At 34.3% G+C, this 13,073-nt stretch overlaps 1 protein-coding gene across 3 annotated transcripts in view; it reads left to right on the top strand.

Annotated features, from left to right (window-relative positions):
- Positions 1-13,073, top strand: part of TRAPPC8 (trafficking protein particle complex subunit 8) — a 77,886-nt gene that overhangs the window by 40,235 nt on the left and 24,578 nt on the right. For all 3 annotated transcript variants that reach the window (XM_025173937.2, XM_007439427.4, XM_007439428.4), the window contains 9 exons: positions 560-660; positions 1,128-1,233; positions 3,438-3,569; positions 6,181-6,405; positions 6,869-6,977; positions 8,097-8,291; positions 8,442-8,572; positions 9,246-9,320; positions 11,060-11,186. In XM_025173937.2, coding sequence (XP_025029705.1) covers positions 560-660; positions 1,128-1,233; positions 3,438-3,569; positions 6,181-6,405; positions 6,869-6,977; positions 8,097-8,291; positions 8,442-8,572; positions 9,246-9,320; positions 11,060-11,186 — 1,201 coding nt within the window. The remainder of the gene's footprint in view (positions 1-559; positions 661-1,127; positions 1,234-3,437; positions 3,570-6,180; positions 6,406-6,868; positions 6,978-8,096; positions 8,292-8,441; positions 8,573-9,245; positions 9,321-11,059; positions 11,187-13,073) is intronic.

Genomic DNA, 13,073 nt, shown 5'->3' with positions numbered 1-13,073 from the left:
TTCTGTTCCTGATTTGAATGACATGGGCATTAGCCTAGCTATACTGTCTTGTAGTGTCACCTGTTGCAAATAATTTGTCAATTTTCTATACTTTGGAACATTTTGAAGTATATATACACATAATCTTTGGCATGAGATTATTGTTTACATTTGAAGTATGACGACTGTAACCCAGGTCTCATGCAGATACAGAAGAGAGCCAGAGTATAGGAGCAGGATGCTTCTATTGCCCTTTTTTTTCCTTCCTTGATTGTATCTTTAACGTGATTTTTGCCAACTCAGTTTAAAATAAATGCACCAACTGTTTTTTAGTCAAAGTTCTCAAAATGACTTTAAAAGTAAAATGGATGTCCTGGAGATTCTGTGGTACTGTTTGATTTTGTCATGCATATCATTGTGAATTATACTGATCCTGTACATTATACTTGGAAACCCACATTTATTGTACCATAAAATGTAGTTGATTCATAGTTGCATATGTTTATTTGTGCCTAAATAAACTTTTCTGATTACAGAATTGTAGCAAAATTACTTGATAATAACCACTTTTGCCTTATAGGAAATGGCAGCGGTATCTGCTTTTCTTCAGCCAGGAGCACCAAGACCATATCCTGCTCATTACATGGATACTGCAATTCAGACCTATAGAGATATCTGCAAGTAGGTGGTTATTTATTTTTGGTTCTTCTCAGTGGGAGATAAGCCAATCTTATTAAACATTTTTCACTGTTCAGTGATGATGCATTGATTAATTAGTGAAATATCAACAATAGAAGTAGTAGCAGTTATAGTTTAACTATAAAATTATTTTCTTTAAACATAATCAAAGTTACTATTGCCTTCCTGAAGGCAAAAGCAAATGCTTATTTTAAATAACTTTATGCTATTCTACAGCAGTTTGTAAGTTTTTATTGTTATTTTACCAGGTTAAATCCTCAATAAGTATTCTATATAGCAAGATTATTATTATAGTGTTTAGAATTGTTCATGTTTTCATAGTCAAAATTGGAGAAAATAAAAGAACCTTTTTATCAGTTTTAATTACAATGTACAGTACATATTTTTTATCTGGTTGCAACACATGAGATATTAAGTTATACCAATTGAGTTTATTTTGTGTTTCGTAGGAATATGATGCTGGCAGAGAGATGTGTGCTCCTCAGTGCTGAAATACTAAAAAGCCAAACAAAATACTCAGAAGCAGCTGCTCTCCTTATTCGTTTAACCAGTGAGGTAAATGAGTTTTTAATTGGTTGTTTTTTTATGTTGCAAAAAGCCAGTTTTAAAAACATAAATTTCTTAAGTATCTGGAAGCAAGATTTGTAAGATGTAAAGTAATACTTTTTTCTGCATGTAATTGCATGTACTCTACTACATTTATTTGTTTACAGGTAGTCCTTGTTTAATGACCACAATAGGGATCAGAAAATTTGTTGTTAAGCAGGGTGGTCGTTAAGCGAGGCATCACATGACCATACCTGATTTTATGACCTTTTGTGGCGGTCGTTAAGTGAATCACGTCATTAAGCCATGCAGTTCCCTATTGATTTTGCTTGCCAGAAACTGGCTGGGAAGGTTGCAAATGGTGATCATGTGACCCTGGGATGCTGAATCCATCATAAGTGCGAACTGGTTGCCAAGCGCTTGGATTGCGATCATGTGGCCCTGGGGGCTCTGCAATGGTCTTAAGTATGAGGATTGGTTGTAAGTAGTTTTTTTAGCACTGTTGTAACTTCAAATGGTTGCTAAATGAATGTTCATTAAGCAAGGACTACCTGTATAGGAAAATCATTAATCTCTGCTATAGCTACAAAATAAGCCCTTATACTTACTACTCATATTGGCAACATTCTAATAGATTCCACTGGAAGTGTTTTCTTTCTTTTTTTTTTTTTTAAAGAAAATAGCATTTTAATAAGTTATAGTACATTTGTGTATTTTCATATCTGGGAAGAAGAAAACACATTCACATAGAGAGACTTGGTAGATGTAGTATAGGTGCTGAATATTTGCGATTTCACATTTTATGCCTTTTAAAATCATGCATGTTCAGATAATAGAGTAAAAAAATTTCTATCTAGAAATCATAAGGTAGTTAAAAGGAAAAATAATGAATATAAGTGTTTCAAGGCAAGGCCTTGAAATTATTTAAGCATATTTTTATTGGCAATAGAATCATAAGGAACCTTATTCTAAAATTATTCAAAAAGTATTAATATTTTGAAACTATATAAATGATGCCTTAGTTGTATATTAATGAACATAGTTATTAATCAGATTTTAATGAGCATTTCAGAATTACATTCAGAATTAGGCTGCAATATTCAGTTCTTGTTCCCAATCTCATTTTCTTTTTGTTTAATTGAAATATTTTAAAGCTTACATTCTTGTTTTTTAATTTTTCTGTGGAAAAAAATGGCAGCAGAGCGCTTGGATGGGAACGGTGAGTGTTAGAAATGTCAGTTGGAGTAGCTGGAGGATTAGATAGTGCATTAAATATGTTGTAACATCATTATGCTAATTTCTTTTGATTTCTGGGTAACAAACTTAGTGTACTAAGTAATTCATTGATATTGATGCATGTCTGTGATTCAGAACATGGAATATGGGCATTAAAGCATTATTGTAGTTGCTACAGAATGGACATGTGTTGAGGTACAGGTGAATAAGAATAAAACATAATCTAAATAAATCTCTCTGTGGAACTCATTTTATTATAAAGTTTTACTTTGAAATAGTTTTTTTCCTATAAACATTCTTTGCCTTTGTCCATCCTGTGACTAATGCTTAACAAACAATGAGCTAATATGCTTCTTTAACTGATATTTCACTGGTTTTTAAATCAATTAGAAATATAACATCAGCTAGAAATATGAGCCTTTTAACATGCTCAGTCTTTTCACTCAGTAGCAGTTCTTAGTAATCACTGAGAAACAATACTGTATTTAAAATAGATATATAAAATTACATTCAGAGAAATTAACTGTGAGGATAGAAAATGTATACTTAACTAAATATGAGTGATAAGAGTATAATCTGAAAAAATATTTACTAAAATGTTTTAGAAATAATTTACAACACTAAAAGCTCTGTTTTGGGAAATTGAAATTATGGACCTATTTTTTAAATTCAGTAAAAGAACCCTACATTATTTAAAAAAAACCCTTTCTGAGATATATTTCCCCCTCTTTGATGGATGTTTCTGTTCAAGATAAAAAAAAAATGATGTTTGATTATGTAGTGGATTTAACTGTGCATGTGATCTGTTGTAGTCATTTCCAGTGGCATTTTATAGATAATTTGTTCAGTGTTAGTTATGTAAAACAGACACAGTTTTACTGCATTTGTAATGGGTGTTTGCATGGTTCTAGTCTTCAAAGCTTGTTGCTATTTTTAGGATAATTGCAAGTTGTCTCATTATTCACTCTTTCTAATAGGATTCAGATCTTCGGAGTGCACTGTTGCTGGAGCAAGCTGCACATTGTTTTATAAACATGAAAAATCCTATGGTTAGAAAATTTGCCTTTCATATGATACTGGCTGGACATAGGTATAGTAAAGCAGGACAGGTAGGTTTGTCAGATCACAAAAGAAATTCTTACAGTTGGATTGATTTGTTTCAATTTTTTTATTATTATTTAATATTATACATTATACTACAGGTAATCCTCACTTACTGACCACAGTCGGGACTGATAACTCTGTTGCTAAGTGACATGGCCGCATAGTGAAAAACCATGTGTCTGTGCCTGACTTGCAATGGCAGTTCATCAGTTCTGGCGGCAATTGTTAGGTGAATCACTGCAGGTCATTAAGCATGATGTCATGTGACTGTGATTTCCTGTTGGCTTCCCCATTGATTTTACTTGGAAGCTGGCTGTGAAGGTTGCAAATGGTGATCATGTGACCATGGGACACTGCGACCATTGTAAACTTGCATTGGTTGCCAACTGCCCAAATTGTGATCATGTGACCACAGTACACTACGATGGCCGCAACTTTGTTGCAATTAGTTTAGTTATGGCTGGATTCACATCAGCAAGGCAGTAAATTATATAAAATAAGCCATTCCTTTCTGAAAACCTCAAAAATGGCGAATCTATATTTTTCTTCTTATATACTAATAAAGAATACATCATAGGAGAACACTTATCACAGTTTCCAGGGATAGGTACCACTAAAGATTTAGTGCTTTGAAAATCTCTTGTGTAGAATGGATGAAGGAAGTACATTTAGATAGCCACTGGAAAAGAAAATCCTAAGCTTAGAAAAAGGAAGGGAAGACAGATATTTGCCCCTTCGTTATGCAAAGGAAAACATGCCAAAATTGATATGAGAGCAGATCTTCTGAGCCTAAGATAGGAAATTCTGGCGTAGTATTTCTATCTTGGGAGAGCATTCCCCAAAAGTGAAATGTTAAACCACCAGAATAGTTACTTCTTCCTTTATAACTCGTCCTGATTTGAATCAATATCGGTGTATATTGTTACCATCAAGACTTTTTAAAATTTATTTATGTCTGCAAAAATAAGGTATCTCTGCTCATTTGTATGTTTATCTGCACTTCCTAGAATCTCTCATCAGATGGCTGGAACTCTTGCAAAGTTCAGCAATATTTGGAGGGCCACAGATTTCCCAGTCCTGATTTAAATATCATACTTCATATTTAAAAAATGATCCCAGTTTAGCTTACATAATTAATATGTCTAAAATATTAGCTATATAAAGACAGTCATAGCAAAACCTTATAGCATATTGAGTTATAATGTCCTTAAAAGATCTAGAAGAATAAATAGAGTTTTTACAAACCTCTGAAAAAGAGAACAAAGTTGACTAATCTCTGAAGAGAGAATTATATAAGTGCCTCATCTTAGCAGAGAATTCATTCTATGAGTAGTTGTCACATGCTTTATCTCTGATAATGGAAGGACCTAAATTAAAAAAAATTGTCAAATTATTTTGAAATCCTTCTTTATTAAGACTATTCAAAATATATCCCTTGTAATAGCTTGGAATTTCATACTTCTATCTTAGAGGAATGTTATTCTTTTTGCAGGATGTTCTTTAATTTGCTATTAAGTTAATAGGTCTGCTAATTAACGTTAGAATTTTTGAAGATGAAGAAAGAAGTACAATTATAGTCAGTTTGTGGCTTCATACTTAACAAATTTAGATTTTTTTAATATTTATATAAATACTCAGGGTAATATTAATTAATTCCCAAAATTATTTACATAGGAAAAGAGGCTAAAGAAATGTTTTGTGATAATTTAGGTCAGGGCATATGTTACATAATATTTGTTCTAGTATATTTTCTATTTAAAGTTAAATATTTGCTTTCTCAATTGTAGTAATATGTTTTTTATATCTGTTTAGTAACCTATCAGGAATGAAAAATAGATAAATAAAATCATCTGATGACTTAGTTCTAAGTGTTTACAGTAACCTCAAATCCTTTATTTTTGGATAATTGAATTACAGAAATATATTTCTGTTACCACCTTATTTTTGGAATCCTAGCAAAAGAGACTTAAATGTGAAGTAGCTATTATAAACATTATTTAGAACTTTATAATGACGCATTTCTTTTATTAAAACTATTAATATTGTTAACTTCTGTTACTCCTACACCCCCAGTATTTAATAATTTAAGAAATATCGATAGAGATAAGGAAGACATTAGTTTGGTTTGCATTTTAATGTTAATTTACCAATTTGTACTTTCTGAACCATATGCAAATCAAAACAAATATATCCAGTATTTGCCTTTCCAAATGTTGTGATGCAGTTCACTAGTGAAAAAATGCATATAAACTATATATATTAGGGGAAGTCCATACAGATGTCTGTGCATCAGCAGAAAGAACACAAATGTACTACATTCCTAGACATCACTCATAAAAGCATACATATTTGAGAAAATTGGATATACAGATACATATATTTGGAGAAATGCATAAGAAAATGTATACAGATTTCCACACAGATATTAAGAAAAAGTTGAACACTGATTAGGAGACAAAACAAAACAAGCTTCAAATAATGAGAAATCAAGCAAAACTGAAATTTGCAGATTTGTGTGTTCTTCATTGATATTAAAAAAAACTTTTTATATTTGTTAGTAATATGCTTTCAATATGTGGCATGTGGAACTGTACTTAACATTTATAATGTTTGCAGAAAAAACATGCTCTACGATGCTACTGTCAAGCAATGCAAGTTTATAAAGGGAAAGGATGGTCCCTTGCTGAAGACCACATCAACTTCACAATTGGCCGCCAGTCTTTTACCCTTCGGCAACTTGACAACGCTGTATCGGCTTTCAGGCATATTTTGATCAATGATAGCAAGCAAACTGCTGCTCAGCAAGGAGCCTTCCTCCGAGAGTATCTTTATGTTTATAAGGTAGGTCACCAATTTTATTCTCAGTGGAATCTTGATTTGTGAGTTAGCTGTTTTGCACTAAATTTTGAAGTTTTGCCTTTTTAGTTATAATAGTACGTTCCTTTCTGAACATATTTCTGATGCTTTGAGGGCTTACTGAGAATACTGCATTTTGTCCTAGCTCAAGGTATTTTGATGCCTGAGATAGAAAATCCAAATAGCAATTCCCTCTCGCTAATTAAGACAGAGCACAATCCAAGTATTCTCCCTCAGTCAAACTTGTTTGTGTATAGCAACTAAAATGTACTACATAAAATAGACAAATATCCCATTAATACTATCCCTGATTATATTATAATCTGATAACTTTTCATTCAAGCAGTGGGTTAGATATCCTATTCCCAATAGTATTTTTTAAGTAATTGAAAAGATATACAGTTTTTACTTGCTAAACATGGATGAAGCTCTGTTTGTTTTCTTGCAGAATGTAAGTCAGTTGTCACCTGATGGTCCTTTACCACAGCTTCCTTTACCCTATATTAATAGCTCTGAAACACGTGTATTCTTTGGACACGACAGACGACCAGCAGAAGGTTATTATTATTTTTTAAATTTTATGAGCCTGTTAAGATACTATGTAAAAGACTGTAAAATTAAACTTATATTTCCAGCAGAATGAAGTGGTAAAATATAATATACATGGTATATCATACAGTCTGGGATTATTATTTTTGAATATCCCCCATGTAAAATTCCCAGCAAATAGAGAATTAGAAAACTATAACCCTGGGAAGAAAGGCTCTTATCCAGCATTTTTCCATGCTGCATATTTTTTCTATTTCCTTTCTTCATTTTTTATTTATAACTTGAAGGTTATTAACATTTTATGTCCTCTCCACTGTGGGCTGAAAAGGTGCAATCCACTTTACTTTTTCAGAACTGTGGCATCTAATTCTGCTGTATACATAGCTCAAGGTATATTTTGTATCATAGAATATTTATTTATGATGTATTTATTTATCTCTATGCTCTGCCTAAATCAAATGAATTTAAGTTTAAGAGGAGGCAGGCAACCTTTTTTATGGCTTGGGCTGCATCTTTTAACCAATGTATAAATGGCAAGAGATGTGATGGTGACATTGATGTCAAAGGAAGGAGCAGGAGCAGAATTTTAGTTCTTTTTTTCTCCCCTATTTTGAGGAAGTTGAGAGTTCTGTTTTGTTATTGTTGTTTTGGGAAGGGTAACCAAATTGGTATAATAACATATCAGAACTTTAGTATACTCATTTTAATTCCTGTTTTATGAAAAAAAAACAAAGTAATGCTGCTGTCATTCATGAGCTTTCTCCCAAATTTTAGCAGTGCAGTCTTGGGGAGCTCCAGGGCCTATTAAAAGAAAAAGAAGCTAATATCAGCATGCAAACTATAGGTTTCATACTGGGTTTATTATTTGAAACTTGGGGCCCTTCCATTATCTCCTTAACTTCCTTGCCCAGGTAATTGTTTTATTTCCTATCCCACAGTCAGTGACTTAATTATGGATTTCTGCTTCTTTCCTGATCATAATAACATAAAAATGTACAAAATAAGCATCAGAGAAATCATATGAACTTTCAAACAAAGAACATAGTATCATATGAAAGAAAAACAGGTGAATTATAGCATAAAAAGTAAACCTGTTCTTTTATTTTTATTTTGATATTGGCAACTAGGTGAAAAACAGGCAGCAACACACATAAGCCTTGATCAGGAATATGTATTGGAATTTTCACAACAGTGGAAGGACCTTGAAGAGCAAGTTGTATCTACAGTTAACAGAGGCACGACACTTCCTAATTTCCAGCCAACGCAGTATTGTTTGAACAGATATTCGGATAACTCTAGGTTTCCACTTGCTGTAGTAGAAGGTAAACTTGTGTACATGTATGGATAAGAAATATGTAGCATAATATTATTTTAGCAATGGCAGTTTTAATCTAAAATTTACAAATGGCTTATTCATACATTTGGTAGAAATGGCCTTTCTAAAAATATGTAATAATTTTTCTTTTTAATAGAACCAATAACCGTAGAAGTAGCTTTTAGAAATCCACTGAAAGTTCCGCTTTTGTTAAGTGATCTGTCACTACTTTGGAAATTCCAACCAAAAGATTTCAATACGAAGAATAATGGAGAAACAAAGGAATTTGTAAGTAATTAGAAGTTATCTATAGCAAAAATTTGTAAAATACTAGTAATATCAATGAAAACATAATAAATATAGTTTTCCACATTTTATTGATGATTTCCTTTTTAATTTTTAGATAATGATGGCATTAAGGCATAATATTAAACCAGAGTTAAACATTTCAATCATACTTCTCCCCAGTACTCACACATTTCCTCCCTCTGAAGGAGATTCAGAGCTTCCATGTAAATTAACAAAAGAACAACATTTCATACCAACCCTAAACTAGTGTTAAGCCATGGGCACCATGTGTAGAAGAACATCTTTATTGTTGCCTGTCAGGATCCCTGTCCCCACCTACTTTAACTTAAAACATTAATTTAAAAAATTATTGGGAACCAGGAATGATGCAAAACAAAGCATCTTATCATAGGCATCCTTAGGAAATGAAAACAATCAGAGACTGCATCTGAGAGATTAGAATGCATGTCAGGGAGCAGTTTCACCAGTTTGTATTCTTGTGGTGCTAAGCTGTGGTCTCCTATTAACCTGTGAACAAAGCTGTATATGTAGGGCATTTAGGTATACATTTATTTCATCAGAAAATGTCAACCATGAAAACAAATGCAGTATTCTTGAGAAGTACTAATGGCAAAAGTTCATTGTAAGAAATAATTGCCTCTTTTCTTTCTAGGAAACATGTGGAAAAGATATGATTGGGGCTGAAGTGATATCAGAATTTTTGATTAACAGTGAAGAAACTAAAATGGTAGGTAGGTTGTTTCGCACCTTTAAAAAAATAAAAAGTTCAGGAATGGTTGCTCACAAAAGGAGTTGAGAATAACGTGTGCATTAATAACACAAAAAATGTGTATTTATTTATTCCATTTATATGAGTGCCCATCTTAAACATATGACTGGGTGGCTAACAGAATAAAAACAAGATAAAAACATAATAAAGCAATAAATAACAAATGCAGCATTCAAGATCAAACAAAACAGCACAATCAACATAATCATAATATGGGCTCAACCACACCCTGAGCCCCAGGCTTGACAACAGAACCCTTTAAAGCCTTATGGAAAGCCGGTAGGGTCAAGACAAGTCTAATCTCTGGGGGAATGATGTTCCAGAAAGGGATACCATGACAGAAAAGGCTCTCCTCTGGGGACTTGTCAGGTGACACTCCCTAATGGACAGGACCCAGAGCATGCCTCTCCTTCCAGATCTCATAGGACATGTAAATACAGCTGGGGAGAGATGGTCCCACAAGCAACCCGGTTCCATACCTGAAGGACTTATAGGCCGTTACTCGCACCTTGAATTGAAACCGGAAGCAAACTAGCAACCAGTGCAGCTTGCGGAGCAGAGGTGTCACATGTGCCAAACAAAAGGCACATATTATTGCCTGTGTCACTGTATTTTGCACCAGGTGAAGCCTCCAGATGCACTTCAAGGGCAGCCCTGTGTACAGGGCATTGCAGTAGTCCAGTCGGGAAGCATCCAGAGCATGAGTGACTGGGATTAGGGCCTCCCAGTCCAGAAATCAGCACAATTGGCACAAAACACATAGCTATGCAGAGGCCCTCCTAGCCATGGCAGCCACCTGCTCTTTGAGCAGAAGCTGCAAGTCCAGGAGGACCCCTGAATTGTGCCCAGGTTCTATTTGGGGTAGTACAACTCCATCCAGAATGAGGAAGTCTCTAGAACTTGGGAATCCTAAAACCCAAAGCCACTCAGTCTTGCTAGGGATGGGTGGAAGCCCATTGTTCCCCATCCAGACCCTCACAATCTCCAGACATCGAGACAGGACCTCCACGGGATCACTCAGACAGCCTGGGGTGGAGATATAAAGCTGGGTCAGCATGCTGATGATACCTCATCCCAGAACATTGGGTGACCTCATCATGCAGCTTCATATAGAAGTTAAAGAGGAGAGGAGAGAGCACTGAGCACCCCACAAAGCAGGGGCTGTAAGCTGGACCTCTCTCCCCCCACAAAACTGATTGAAACTGACCCTGGAGGAAGGAGGAAAATCAACACAGTACAGTGCCACCAACCCTTGGAGCAGGTCCAGAAGGCTGCTCAGAGGTCAAGAAGAGCAAACACGGATGCACCACCCCCATCCCACTCCCACCAGACGTCATCTAGATGTGCAATCAGTGCCATCTCAGTCCCATACCTGGGTCTGAATCCTGACTAAAATGACTCCAGATAATCTGCTTCTTCCAGAGTTCTCTGGAGCTGTTGCACACCACCTTCTCTGTAACCTTTCCCAAAAAGGGAAGGATGGAAAATGGACAAAAATTGTCCAGAATAGTTGGGTCCAGAGAACATGCAAAAGTTTGTACACAGCTGTAAGTTTATGTGTAGCTTCTTCTAATGAGTAATATAGACTCCATACCTTAAAATGTGCAGTATAGGTGGTTGATTTCATGTAGTAAAAGTGGTTTACAAATGTAAAATAACTACAGTAGCAACAACAAAAATTTAACATATCTCCACAGGCAAGACTAAAGCTCTTTCCCCATCAAACAGGGGAGCTACACATTCTGGGAGTCGTTTACAATCTTGGCACTATGCAGGGTACTACAGTGCTAGATGGATTAGACTCTTCTATTGGATTGCTGAGAGGTAAGCCTGTGTTGTATTTTCCATTACACTCAAGCGTTTCACGTAAGATCCATAGCATATTGTTAGATTCTTATATAAATTCAAGCTGTTGTACTTGAAACAGTTGCTATCTGGAATAAGAAAGAAAAGCTTGTGGCTGTCAGAAGCTAGGATTTATAATGCATATCATTTATTACAAAGAGCTGGTTTTGCAACTCAACATATTTTCCCAAAGATTATATATAACCATATTTCAATGCATCATATATTGAAAGAACATGAATTTCAATAATGTCATGCACTTTTGAAATTAAATGAATCCTATTCTCCACTATTACACCATTGAAAGGGGCTAATATATCCAGCAAGACAACAACAAACTTAAAATACTGAAAACAAGCTAATCAATATGAAAATAATAGCACAAATTCTATAAAACAGATCAGTGTGGTTTAATATTTCAGCAATTCCTATTTTGATTGAATGCACTGAGATCTGATCATCCAAACACAACAACAAATATCTGCAGATGTTTAATAGGAAAGATTTTTTTCTCCATTTAAGGAGATAAAATCCTAAAACAAAATCTATTTTTTCAGTTCACACTTCAAGAATCTTATGTGATATTTCTTTTCCCCCATATTTGATATTGTACTACCTGGGTTACTTATATTGTTACTGATCTGGTCATGTGGAGATTGAAGACATTTGTTCCTTGTGTTCAAGTAAATTTAGTTTGAATCCAGCAATGGATTCAGTGGCTAGCATTGTTTATAGTTTATTAGGCCAAGCAGGATCAAGAATCTTGTTTTATAGCTTTTATTTCAATAAGCTACACTAAAACTGCAGTATATTGGATCATTAGGGTAGAAGGGTGTCCATGAAATTTGAATTCATGTAATTGATATAATTTGTGTCTTTTGCATAATTATATAATTAATGTTTTTATGTTATGGTATAATGACACAAATTACATCAATCTTTGGAAACAACAAACTTTATCTGTTGTTTAGTGGTGAAGTCCAAAGTGAAATTTTGTCTGTTGCATCCAAAGTTTGCTGAATGGTGGTCTGGAAAATCAAGGTATACTGTATGTTAATACTAACTACTTTGTCCACATTTTGATGTAAAAAAATGTAAATTTGAAAATAGTAGAAATGATCTCCTTTCCATTTCTTTCTGTTTCATTTCTAGAGATTAAGAAGATAATACATACAATGCTAAACTGGGGTTTATTTTTATCATGTAGACTTAGCCAACATGACAAAAATATATTACAGTGACTTAGAACTGTACTTCTACTAGCAGTCTTGATCATTTAGGGGGCTTTCCTGCTGTTTCACATGCTCCTGTATCTTCTATAGCCTATGTTGGTACCTAAAAAATTGCTTTTATGTCTCTCAAAAGGCATGGACTGGGGTAGAAGAGCTGCCTCAAGTTTGCATAAGTTTGAATTCAACCGAATGGGGTGATAATGTTGCAAAAAGTTGACATTTTGACTAATTAGCAGTCAGATAATTGATCAGTAAAATTATATACTGTAATCTAGGTTTGGATTACTTTATTCATTTGAAATATTGGTACCCTATTCTTCAGCCAGCAAAGCTCACTAAATGACCCTCAAAGTAATAAAAGCCTCAAGTTTGCAATTTAGAATAAAGATTGGAACAGCAAAAAGGAAACAACAGTATTTGGGTACCACTTCTTAATATAATACAGAATCTGACCTGATCAGATACAAAAGTGTAACACATCCAAACTGTTTTTAAAAATGGTTTATCTCAAGTAGCTAGAATAGAAGAGGCACAGCCAGAATTGCTGGTGTGTAACACCCATTGGAGTAGATCTCCTTAAGTGCTGTGGCCTGATACAAAGCTGTTGGATGGCAATTGTGGGAAAAGAAAGCCT

The sequence above is a fragment of the Python bivittatus genome, unplaced genomic scaffold (assembly GCF_059951505.1).
Source record: "Python bivittatus isolate LINGU-HERP-01145 unplaced genomic scaffold, Pbiv_v1 ctg000840_np1212, whole genome shotgun sequence".
Classification (NCBI taxonomy): Eukaryota; Metazoa; Chordata; class Lepidosauria; order Squamata; family Pythonidae; genus Python; species Python bivittatus.
Note: the sequence above shows the minus strand (reverse complement) of the source record. Positions and strands in the feature narration are given on the sequence as shown.